Below are 13,321 nucleotides of genomic sequence, written 5' to 3' on the forward strand. Positions count from 1 at the left end.
TTGCTCAAGCCTTCTTTGAAAAATCCATGCAAACAGATCTGTAACTCCCACAGGAAAGTTCCCTTGTGATTGTTACTATGACTGCTCCTAAGCCCTTTTTGTACATGGATCTCAAAGCTTGTTACAAGGAGGAATTGGTAACCAGATCATCTCATTCAGGATTTTAAGTTGCTGTCATGAGGGAAGTATCCGAAGGCCTTGTCAGCTAAAACCATTAGCAGGGATGTGCTCCCTTCTGCATGAAAATGCAGCCTGTCTTACCTGTCTCTCATTTCTGGTGAGGGATGCCCCAAGAGAGTTCAGAAAGAAGCCCAGAAAAGCTATGGACTTGATCCTGGCCCTCTTGTCTCCTCTTGCTTGGTAGTTAGTCACAGGAAGAGCCAGGTTTTCAGGAGTGTTGATCCAGTCTGCTCTTCACAAACTGACTTTGCTATTTAGGCTCTTCAGAGGGGACTTGAGAAACTGGTGAAACACAGGGACCTTGAGGACCTCAAAGAAATAGGTAGTGTCATTCTAATCCCAACCTCTTGGAGCTGTCTGGCAGCAGGAAGATCATCCAGGGCATGGTGGGGAGAAATGGACAGTGCTACAAAGTCCTGGCTGTCTCCCTGATCCTGCAAGATATTCTTTGCCTTTTGGGTCAGTTGCTTATACAAGCTCATTCCTTTTGGAAAACAATGAGGTAGGAAAGCCTAGAACCTTATCTCCAGTCTTGGGCGTTTTTTTGTCTGGAAGCTCTGAATGCCATCACTGAGAAGGTTACAAGTGTTGGATGGTGGGTGGCACCTGTACCAACCATAGCTGTTGCTCAGTGCTCTTGGGAGACAGGGCTGCCACAGCTCTCTCATCCGCCTGAAAGCAGCCCTGAGCCGGATAACTGGAGTGATTTGTTTGCATACACTCAGACACACATCATGCAGGGCTCAGACTAATTGCTGCCTTATCACTGTCAGTCTTCAGGCGTGTGCGCACCATAATTACTGTCATTGAAGTCAGCCAGGCTGATGGGGAGGTGTGAAAGGGGACAGGGCTGATGGAGGACTGACAACTTTCCCTGTGCTTTTTGCCTTAAATGACAGGTCATCAGAGCTCTTCCCAAGCTTCAGGATGCTCCTAGAAATTTGCTACATTAAGTTTTTAAAAAGGAACCTCCTCATACCCTACACCATAGTTAAATGCTTTGGAACCAGGCAGGCTTCAGCAATACGTCAGGGTCTTGGGGACTATGAGTAATACTTGCTGCAATGAACACTGAGTTCAAGTGTGGGCCTCGTGATGGGGAAAGCTGGGCCTGTGTTCAGTGGTCACTCAGTATGTTTCATATCTAAACATCACGCTGGCCCTCTGCATGTGGAGGATTGTTGGTGAAGGGTAGTCATTTGAGGGGCCAAGGGTGAGCTGTGTGCTGGCTGGATGGGTGGAGCTGAGGATGCCGGATGAGTCTCTGCTGTGAGGAGAACATCGTGAGCTCCTAACTGTGGTGTACAAAGTGGAAGAGAAGCAGTCTCTGTGTGGGTGACTGCCAGAGGGGCATGGGAACTTTCCCTGTTCCAGGTCAGAAGTTGTCTCCTTGTTTCGTTTGTTTGGGCAGGAGGCTCTAAGGACTGCACTTCTCCCTCATGCGTTTGTCCCATGAGCGGAAGGAACAAGGAGGAGTCATGCACCCTCAGCAAGTTTGCCGATGATACAAAACTGGGAGGAGTGGCCAATACACCAGAGGGCTGTGCTGCCATTCAGAGAGACCTGGACAGGCTGGAGAGGTGGGCGGAGAGGAACCTCATGAAGTTCAACAAAGGCAAGTGCAGGGTCCTGCACCTGGGGAGGAATAACCCCATGCAGCAGTAGAGGTTGGGGGTTGACCTGCTGGAAAGCAGCTCTGCAGAGAAGGACCTGGGAGTGCTGGTGGACACCAAGTTGAGCATGAGGCAGCAGTGTGCCCTTGTGTCCAAGAAGGCCAATGGTATCCTGGGCTGCATCAGGAAGAGTGTTGCCAGCAGGTCGAGGGAGGTGATCCTCCCCCTCTCCTCAGCCCTGGTGAGGCCACATCTGGAGTACTGCGTCCAGTTCTGGGCTCCCCAGGACAAGAGGGATGTGGCACTACTGGAGCAAGTCCAGCGAAGGGCTACAAAGATGATTAGGGGACTGGAGCATCTCTCTTATGAGGAAAGGCTGCGAGAGCTGGGCCTGTTTAGCCTAGAGAAGAGAAGGCTGAGAGGAGATCTTATCAACGTGTACAAGTATCTGAAGGGAGGGTGTCAAGAGGATGGGGCCAGACTCTTTTCAGTGGTGCCCAGCAACAGGACGCAAGGCAACAGGCACAAACTGAAACACAGACAGTTCTATCTGAACATGAGGAAAAACTTTTTCACTGTGAGGGTGACAGAGTCCTGGAACAGGTTGCCCAGAGAGGTAGTGGAGTCTTCTTCTCTGGAGATATTCAAAACCCGCCTGGACACGATCCTGTGCAACGTACTCTAGGTGTCCCTGCTTGAGCAGGGGGGTTGGACTAGATGATCTCCAGAGGTCCCTTCCAACCTCAACCATTCTGTGATTCTGTGATACCATAGTTACTTCAGTTTTGTTGGGATGCTCAGACCCTGTGGTGGAGCATGTGCGTTAAGGTGCTGGCAGTCACCATGTCTAGTATCTCCTACGTGAAATGACTGGGAGAAAAATGATGCAGTAGAAAATGGTTTCCCTCTCTCCCATACCTGCAGTTCAGCCCTCTCCTGCTCCTTAGGGCACAGGCAGTACTATTTGGTGGAGAGGGAAAGCTGCAGGATCAGCTACCCTCTCCTGTCCCCCCGTGTGCAAATCCCCTTTGCCCACAAGCAGGGAAGAGAATTTGGGGCCTTCTGCAGAGGCCCTTTCAAAACAGCTATGGGGATTCAGCTGGCTTGCTAAGGAAAGCTGAAAAAACAGATCCAACCCAGTCATCCTAGTGAGGCAGGGGTTTGCACTGCTGGGAAGCTTCCGCATTTCAGCTCCGATGGTGGGAAAGCTCATCAAAACCTTCTGGTATGAGCACCATGTACATGCCTTGCAGACACTGTTCTGCTATCTTTGTCCATGCTGAGTGCTACGGAAAGTGCTTGCACCAAAACCCTGAGAGCCCTGGGAAAACATCAAACCACAGCTGTGTCCAACTTGGCAACATCAGCATAGGTCATCCCTGAACCACAGCCACATCAGTGAGGACAGTAATATATCGTGCCTTGCCAGGGGGCAGGACTGGGATTTTCCAGCATTTTGGGGGTAGTCAGGAGTGCCTACCACTACAAATAACTTGGCTATTACAAATACCCTGGTACTAAAGAACTTTCAGTCTTTCAAATATAAAACAGAAGAGAAGCTAGTGGGAACTGAAGCTAGACAAACTCCATCTGGAAATAAAGCAGAACTCTCTGGCGGGGAGGATAAGCAATCATTCCAGCAGCTTATACAGAGCCAACTTGGATCTCTGTCTTTGGCATTTGTGAGTTCAGATATGGGCCTTTCTGGAAGGGGTGCTCTAGTTCACTGGAAGTGATGGGATCAGTGCAGGAAAACTTTCCTGGCTTTTGTTAGTCCAGAGTGAATGACCAGAACAGTCCCCTCTGGGCTGTAGACCTGTATTATCTCTCAAATACTCTGAGGGGGAAATGGATGCATTCTCTGTCACTGCTGTAGCAAGGCACCATTTAGCATGGAAAAGTGACTCTGAAAAATGGCAGTTCAGGTGTCTTGGCTTTTGTCTGATCTGTGTTCACATTGCAGCAAAAAGCTTTCCTTTCATCAGGTGCCTGCCCAGCAAACTCATTCTGGACACTAAAGGCCAGACTGGGCTATTTCTTTTTCCTCCACCCACCAGCAGTGAAGGCTCTAAGGACTGTTTGGACCAGTCTTGCTGATGTACAAGCAGGAAGATGCACTCTCAGGGCATGCACAGATGATTGCAACAGCAGCAATAGCTAAAAAATAGTCCTGTAATGGAGCTTACAGTTGCCTCCCTTCTTCCTTCACCCCAAAAAGCCACTGGAACAAATAGTGAGAGTGCTCCTTGGCCACTCGTGTGCACAGTCCGTTCCCCAGGGTCTCCTGGATGTGACATCTCCAGTGGAGGGATGGTAATGGGTTAAATCTCCTCAGCCAGTTCCTAGGTCTTTATACCCCCCCCTTATTTTACTAGCACTGACAGACTAACTGAAATAAAATGCAGTCCAGATGTAGGTATTGAAGTTGCCAGCTTTGAGTATCACACTCACAGAGCAGCAGATCTGGTATGTAAGGAACAGTCATGTCTTTATTGTGACATTGGGCCTGTGTCACGTTACAAGGGATTTCAGTGGTGCTATTGAAATCACCAGAGTTGCTACCCAGGCCGCGGGTAATTTAGTGGGGAAGGTGAAATCCTGATTTGCTCCAGAGCTTTTGTCAGCACTGTTTGTCTGCTTAGCACACTGGCCTGTGCCCATAACCTGGTATTTGCTGACCTGAGTGGTTTAAGGACTCAGTTGCAGCCTTGCTGGATGTAACAGTGTGGTGTTTATTGTGGGTGTCTGATTGAAGCTCTGGGTAGCTCTCAGATCTCCAGTGCCCGATTACGAGCAGAATATATACTCCATATTTGGGCTGTATATTTACAGGCCCTTCTCTGAGGCAGTGCTGGGACTGTGATAAGTGGGAGGAGGCCCGCTAGAAATCTGCTCAAGCAGGTCTAATTGTACCAAATGGAACGGCTCAGTAGAGTGGAAAATAGTCCTCATATATCTACCCGAAGAAGATAATGACCTTTTAAATAACAGAAGCAATTTTATTTCAATACCCCAATTACTCTGAACTCTCAAATGTCAAAGTGCCGGGCACTTTCAAAATAACTTAATTTAGACATTTATAGCACTTAGACACTGCTAGTTTCTTATCTAACCTAATTATGGGTTGTACAGGAAATTGCAAAGCATCCCAATTAATGTTATTTTTTATAGTGATACATAGAAGTGGCCTTTGCCATTTGCTGTCATCGTGTGCACAGTGATTTACTCATTCTGGCTTTTGAGTTAGTTCCCTGACAGAACAGAGCTCTTCTATTCTCTGACTGCTCTTAGAGAGTAAGCAAGGAAGAACTGGAGGTAGAGGTGAGTGTAGCTATATCCGTGTGAGGGATTTGAAGAACACGTGTTGCAGTGAGAGCAGAGCCCTACTGCAAAGGCAAGACCGTTTGTGTCATAAAGGTGCCATATAGGATAAGCATGGTTGACTGTCAGCCCTGTTGATCATCTCTCATCCAAGAACTTAGTCCAGGATTCTCTAGTCGCCTCTCTCTCCCAGGACTAGTGCGGTGGATAAGGGTTGTAAAGCTGCTTAGCTGACTGGGTAAAAACTCCTTTCACAGATGGTGCTGTACGATATCCCTTCTAGTTCCTATTCATAGCAGGAAGAACTGGAGCTGGGGGAAGTGGTGTAGAACCACTGAACAGCATCCAGCAGCATCCTCGTCTGCTTGTATGGCATGGGGAGGATGTGTGTCTGATTGCCTTGTTGGAATATGACAACCCTTGCCAATCCCCACGTTTGCTTGCCCTGTATATTTATGTGATGCCCTGTTCTGTGCTGTGTCTCCCCACTGGTATCAGAAGAGACGTGTTAGCAGCCATAGAAGTTACTGGAGGCCTCCTCTTTCCTGCGGATAACTCAATAGGATCAATAGCTAATTTCTCAAGGGAAAATGTAAGGCTGTTATGTGATACTGTAGGTACCTAGCTACTGTACCTGCTCTGAGTTGTGCCCAAGACCATGCTGGCCCAGAAGAGAAAGGCAAAAGCCTCCAAAGGTGGTCCTGTCCTGCAGGATTCTCAGTGTACGGAACCATAAAGCATTGTTGGGTTCTTAGCTCTCATTCCCTTACTTAGGGTAAAATATTTCTGTAGACAAGATAGATAGGATTTTAACTTGTTTTAACTGAAGTCCAAGAGGGAGGGTCCAAGTTTCACTTAACTGCTTGTGTTCAAGAAGGGCACAGGGAAGAGAAGCACAGAGAGATATGAAGTGACTTTACCAAAGCTTTTCCTTAGCCAGGAGCAGAAACCATGTGAGCTTACCTAATGCTCTCTCTGCACAACTGCCTGCTTCCCTTTTGTTAGGAGCAGCAGAGTCCCAGGTTCTGCACAACAAGGAGAACTGTGGTTGCAGTGACTAGTTGTGTTATATATTAAAAGGAAAGCCTGAGCAGGGCTAAGCTGAAAACTTGACAAGGGCTTCCAGAGCATTTCTGACTGAGGCGGTCAAAGACTGAAAAGTCTCTTAGGGGTTCAAACAACCCAGCAATGCTAGTGAGGAACAGGAGGGACTTAAGATAATATTGTGGCAGGACAGACAGGATTCTTGGCCAGTCTATTGCTTTGCAGTCATTAGAGCCCATTGCTTCAGCATTTAGCTGCTGAGCAGAAATGTTGGAATACACAACAGCTGCCAGATTGGCTGACAGAGCTGGGGCAGACAGGGAGGAGATGTTTGAGAGCCAGAAGTTGGAGCCATAACATGTTTTGTGCAGGTGTTTCAGTAGAATTTTCCCCCTGTGGATTGGGCTCCAAATGGGATCTGGGAAACCATCTACCACCCTTCCCATTCTCTGAATTCCCATGGTCCAGTGTGTAGGGATCCATTTTCTGTGGATTAACTTGTAAATCTTTCCCAAGGAAGTATTTTCAGCAATTGTTTGATCTTTACAAGAGGAAAGACTGACAGAATTGAGGTTAATTCTCTCTTCAACCTTCCCCTCACTAGATTTAACAGTTTTCAGATATGGAAAAGGCTGTTAAGAGGAAAGGGAAATGTCCTTTGACATTTTGAATAATGAGGGCTGTGGAAATAGATCATGGGGAGAGTATGGAACCCTATCACTGCAGGTTTCTAAGAACAGGTTAGACCAATCTCTGCCAGACTGAGTCATGTTAAGTCAGGCTGAGTCAGTCCAACCTTGAGATGGGGTGATGGACTAGCTAACATCTCAGAATCCCTTCCATCTCCATTTTTATTTTTTCTGAGAGGAGTAATACAAACTGCAAGTCTTCTATTGACATGCAGTCATCACTCTAGCTCCCAACCAAGCTGATGAAATGGAATTGTAGAAGGTGGTGAAACAAAACACACCAGGTGAGTATGCTTCAGGTTAGTGCAAGAAACACAGGAGAACGATTGTTATGATGTCACTCACTGGAAGTGTTTCAGAGGAGTCCTCAAGAAAGCAGAATTTGACCTACAAATCGTACATCAAATGAGACCTCATCTGGTCTGAGTCCTGCTATGCCAGAACTTGGCCAAACGCTAGCTAAAAACACAAGTTGTTTGAACTTCTTAATGAAGAGAACCCCACAATTATGTTACAGTTATCCTAAAACAAATAATCTGCTTGTAAGTACAGAGATAATGACATTCCAACCACACCTACCAATTAGAAAGTTGTAATAAAGAGTAATAAAACACCCCTTCCTTGGGCTGCAGAATCAACCCCCGCACAGCTCACAACACTAATGTGATTTACTCCTATTTGCTGATGGAGAATTCTGGTAATAAAATTTAATGTGCAGGAACAAGGTGCATCTAACCAAAGCTGTAAACATCTCTAACTCTATTTAAAGCTATAGAGTGTAGTATATTAACATTTAACAATCTGACACTAAATTGGTGTGAAGCTAATAGGGCTGTATTTGTTAAAGTTTCAGCACTAGGCCATGATTTACCAATGACAACAGGAGGAGTAACCAAAATAACATGACTCTGCAGACTCCAAGTGCTGCTTAATAACATACTAAGAGTCTTCATGGGAGCTTCTGTCATATAAGAGAACAGCGGGCCATGTTCAGCTCTGTTGCTCTTCTGCTGAAGCCAGAGGGAGTTAGGACAGAGATGAATTTGGTGTTTCCTATTAAAAGGCATTAAACCCAAAATATTCTGCCTTCTCCCATCAAAGCACATTATATTCAATGAAATTTTCTTCTCTGTAGTCTTTCCAGTGAGTTGCTTTGGTATTTAAAGATGTACAGTTCATTGAAAAGGAAAGCATGGTGTTTTTCTTCCTCCAGTAATACGATCTGAAATTATTAAATCTGGGTGGACACTGCATGAGAAAAGGCTCAGGAAATATCTGCTCAGGAAGATGTAGTGTTCTTCTAAGTAGTAGTTCTGGCCTCCTTTCACTCGGCTGGTCTCTTGCCTTTCAGGATTATGCTGTTGCCTGAGGTCAATCACAAATGGAAAACATTTTAAAATCGTGAAATTTTCTGCAGAATGGAAAACTCAGTTCCCACCTATTTGGATTGTTTAAGTGCTTAGTATGAGATTAACACATATCCTCATATAATTCTCTAGCAAGCAATAAATCCTGCACAGACTGAGAGGACTTTTCTCACCAAAAAGGTAATTTATTTAGCTCTATTAACTATTATTTTGGGGAATTAGATATCAAACATAAACAAGAATACATAGTCTATTAATACACAAAGAAGGGTATTCATTAAAATGCTGGGCATAAACATACAGTAGAGGATTTTTCTAAATGATGGACACTGCCCAATTATATGTAAGAGGAATGATTACATACCAAACTTCAGAAAGTTCTCACAACTAAGTGACCAGTTCAATGTAGTAGTGACCTACTTAATGTATTAGGGTTGTATTTTTGTTTTGGAAGAATTAACTATTATATTTTATACCTTTTCACGTCCTTCATTACAGCTGTCTGCATAAGAGGGGATGTTGTCTTCTCTGTGAATATTCAAACTCTGGCTGTTCCAAAACTGATCCCTGAATGTTTGACAACTCTCATCAGCAGTTTCTTTTTGGTCAAAGAATTGATTGCTCTTACAGTTGAAAGCCATCACCTCATCAGAAAACAAGGAAAAATATCATGACATTTCGATGGATGATTAAACTCCTGGGATAATGAGAACGTGAAACAAACTTTCTTGATAGCTCACAAATCCAAGCATTATTAATGCAAATAATTTCTAGCAACAAGCCTGTTGATAGAAACTGGGCCCAGTTTGAAAACAATTACTTTGAAGAGGGACAGCAGTAGGAATTAGTATTGTACACAACAGTCAGCCTGCCAAACTTTTCTTAAATTCTTTTTTTTATACAACAATGGAACTTTATACAAGCATGGAAATAGGCAGCTGCATTTTACATTTACACAACATGGTTACAAGATAACGGTTTATGTATGCTAGGTAATCTCTACCCCCATTCAAGAAAAAGTAAAAGATGAGTTTGTACAAACTAACACATTCCAGTGAAACCCTCAAAAGGGCAGTGGTGTGCTCTCTCCCTTTGTGGCTTGTCTTTGTGCTGTCGCCACTGCCCTTCTCTCCTCCACTGTCATTCAGTACTGGGGATAAGGACACTAGGTATTCCTGTGACGGTTCCCAGCTGTGAACTGAGCCCTGCCACCCTTTTGCCATATCCCTAAAACATTCCAACCATCCAAGGAGGAAGCAACTTGGGTCACCTTCGTTCAGACTTTCAAAGCCCCAGGCCTACAAGCGCTACTCCAAAATCCACATTAACTCCTGCCCAGTGACTGACCTGACTTCTAAATAGATTGAATTGCCCAGGGGCTCCGTCCAAAACCAAAAAAATGACCTGGAGAGGACTTGGCACTTGCCAAACATCAGGGCCTGATAGTGAACTAAAGAGCCTATGCTTTTACGTTCCCATCAGCGATGTAGTCACTCAAGGCCTAAAGCTTTCCAAGGGCTGAAAGGAGTCAGGTGCCCAACTCTCCCTGACCCTTCGTGGGCTTGGACATTGGAAGTTTTGGAGCTTGGAAGCACCAGTCCAGCTGTCCTTCCCAAGGGACATGAGCAGGACACCAGAGAAAAGCCCATTTTCACAAACTTGTCACAGGAAAAGGAAGAATCCCTTCTCGAAGATCAAGAGGGGAAGAAAGAGGAAGGAGTATTTTCTGCTTTCACAGTAGGCTCAGTTCTCTGTCTCCCAAGCCCTGGTCTTTCCAAAGAAATAACTCCAAAGCAAGAGAGCAGGACGTTATGGAGGAGGAAGCTTTTGCAGGTTTGGGAGCCCCAATCTCGAGCAAGGCCAAAACCAGTGTCTTTGTTCTGTGGAAGTTTTTTACTCACTATCAATTTTTTCCTATTCCTAATCAGATTTTTTTTTTTTTAAATCAAATGCTGGAAAATGTTCCAAAGCTTTAAATATTCTTCCTGCAATCCATTTGGTTTAACTTGGAATGTTTCCTTTGGATTATTTTAAAATGTTTGATTTCAAGCACTTAAAAGCAGTTTTATTAAAAGTAACTTAAGTTTTTAAATATATAATTTAGAAAGGGAAGTTTGGAATGAAAATATGAAAACCAAACTTTGATAACTATTTCTGAAAAAAAATGCAGAAAAAGTAATTTTAGTTTCTCCTTTGCTGTGAAAAATTCTCAGCTTTACTGAATTAATATTTTCTGATAGGGAAAACAACAGTAATTTGATCAGTCCTGGCCAGGTGGAACTTCAGTCCCTTAAGAAGGGGAGACCAAACACTACAGAGGATGTCTCTGGGATGTCACTTGTAGACCAGTTGCTTTTTCTATGATTACTTTCAATGGCATTTTGTTTAAAAGTCTCATAAAAATATAGAAGCGCATGAGTGGAAGTAAAAAAATAAGGACATTTGTATGATTTTTATAAATAAACAGCACAGAAAGAATTAAATAGAACACTGACAAAGGACATTTATACAGGCATGAACTATTACAGCTTGTTCTCCTCGAAGAGTATCTGTGCATAGACTGTTGTACTGGGAATGCCTTTGGCTTCCTGAATTGGCTTCATAAGTTCAAGTTCAGCATATGTTAAGTTCTCCTCTGCAATTTTCGGCTAGGAAACAGAACCAACAAATTACAGTTATAAAGTTGTTATGGCTGAATGTAAAAGACACCTTACATATTCTATAGAATAGGCTTTATTTTTTCTCTCATACATAATAATTCTACTCTGGTATTAATCAGTTTATTCTGTATTAGAGTTGGTTCATAGAAGATGAAAGAAAAAAGAAAAACAATAGTAGGATTTTTAGCTTCACTTCCAATTTTTCTCTGTTTTTCAAAATTATGCATTGAAAGTTTTAATTTGACAATTCACATATTACAATTTTGAAAGAAGTATATTAGCAAAATGTTCAGTTCCTCTAATTTAATCCTAAATTTCCCAATTTAATTTTAGTTATTGCAGATCTCACAATTTCAAACATTTATGACAGATTTGCTTCTCAGATGTAAACCTTGGAAAAGTTACATCTTTAATCACACCCACTCACAGTACCTCCCTTTATGTTTCTTAGCAGCATCAAAAAGTGTGTTAAGGGTCTGCAGAACAAGGCAGAAACGGGAGGAGTTGAGTTACTATCACCTCAATGGGATTTCATCACTTTTGCTACAGTGTAGGTCAGTTGAGTTCAGAACAAGGGCCATACCATCAGCACCATCTGATGTATTACGCTGGTTGAGTTTTAGAATGAAAACTATACCTAACTAACAGAGACATTACCAAGAGGTTTTACTGAAGAAATTTCATGTGGGTCAGGGAACAGGTGCCAAGTGTTGCAAGCTACTGCTATTTGGGACTTCATCCAGACTCAGACTAGTGGCTTAGAGGAGGAGAGTCCTGTCTTAAGTTCCTCTGTGGGTGCTGGCTTATCAGCTGGAGTCAGTTGTTAGTGTCAAACCCACCTCAGAAAACCTAGCAACAGAGTTGCTTTGGGATTGTATGTGGGGCCCTAGTACTTGAAATGGATTTCGGTTCATCTGCAGAAGGTTAAACTCTGTGCTCCCTGGAGAAGGGTGAAGTAATAAGGCTCTGTGCAGGTGAAGAACTGGGAAATTTGTTCTCTTATCTTCTTGGGTGCCATGTTCTACCTGAATATAACTTGTGTCCTCAGATTTAAGCCTAAAAAGGACACACTTAAAAAAAAAGATTTCAGCCATATAATTTGTTGCAGTCAAAAGACTATACCTTACCAAAAAGGTGGTGTTTCTGGCACCAAGCTCTTAATGCTCGAGAAAGACTTTGCCAATCGTGAATTGAAAACTGACTCAAAGTTTGTAAACATCAAAGATTTCTATAAGGTACTTAAGTGTTATAATGAAGAAAATGACAATATTTTCTAACACCAAGAGTTTTCTTTATGCAATTTTGTTTTATTTACTGCTATTTATTCCTTTCTGATTTAACATAAATGATTCCTGTTACCTTGAAATGTGTTTGAATAATTATTACATTGTCTTCTGGCTAAAAACATAAACATCTAATATCGTCTGAAATCGGTCCCTGGCCCCTGCTTCCTGTCTTTTGCACTGTTCTGGAATCCCTTCATTTTGCCTTCACAGTTGCTCATAGTCTGCATTTCAGATTGCTTCCCTCTGGGTGGATCAGTTTACACTTTTCAAGCATGAATTTAATCTTATTTCTCCTCTGTAGATCTGATCCTGAAAGACTTTTTGCAGCTGCTGATGCAAGTGGTATTGCTGAAGTCACTAGATCTGTACATGTGAGTAAAGGCCATTTTCAGGGCTAGGTGTCTGCAAAATTGTAATCTTTGGTTTTGATCATTCACATGCTCTTCCCCCCTTGCATGGGTAAGCCCATTTGATTTCAGCTTCTGGTCCTCATTCACTATCAAATTCTCCAATGTTGACTAGACAAAAATTTTCGTTTTCAAGGAATTCTCTGGCCTTATGATGTAAAAGAACTTGCTGTGGATCACACAACCTGATCTCATCTGTAACACAGAAAGAAGATCACACGTATTTCTTTTCTTTGTATGTTCAGATTGAACTAAAATACAATGTTCAGAAAGACATCTGTCCCATCTCAGCTTTGGATTAAGGAGTTAGAAAAAACTCTTGGTTAACTGCTCTGATGCTTAATTAAGCTTTCCCCTCTTCTTTCTAGCCTGAACGTGTCTACCCTCAGTTTCTAGGCTTTTAACTTGTTTTGCCTTTTTTGATTTGTTAAAGACTCCTTTTGAGATTTCATAACTATCTGTGCCCATCTATCTAGTAGGTAGTACAAAGCGTAAATAGAGGAGCTAAGCTGAGGCTGAACACAATAATACCTGAAAATATTCAGGATTTTATTCATAATATATAATAGCAAATCTATTCTCTATTTGAAGCTATTGGGAATTTTGCTGGTAACTTCAGTGGGAGTCAACTCAGACCCTGAAAACAGAATGATATATGTGAAAAGCCTACTAAGAACAAATCTTATGAAACTTTACAAACAAGCTGTTGGTCACTACCAGAGTAAAACTCTACATTTCCTAAAACTAGGCCAGT

General features: G+C 43.0%; 1 protein-coding gene across 4 annotated transcripts in view; it reads right to left on the reverse strand.

Annotated features, from left to right (window-relative positions):
• Nucleotides 1–8,375: 8,375 nt before the first annotated feature.
• VSTM4 (V-set and transmembrane domain containing 4) overlaps nucleotides 8,376–13,321 on the reverse strand; it is a 41,332-nt gene continuing 36,386 nt past the window's right edge. For all 4 annotated transcript variants that reach the window (XM_067300025.1, XM_067300023.1, XM_067300024.1 and 1 more), the window contains one exon: nucleotides 8,376–10,862. In XM_067300025.1, the coding sequence (XP_067156126.1) occupies nucleotides 10,737–10,862 (126 nt within the window). In that variant the 3' untranslated portion in view covers nucleotides 8,376–10,736. The remainder of the gene's footprint in view (nucleotides 10,863–13,321) is intronic.

This window comes from Apteryx mantelli, chromosome 7 (genome assembly GCF_036417845.1).
Source record: "Apteryx mantelli isolate bAptMan1 chromosome 7, bAptMan1.hap1, whole genome shotgun sequence".
Lineage (NCBI taxonomy): Eukaryota > Metazoa > Chordata > Aves > Apterygiformes > Apterygidae > Apteryx > Apteryx mantelli.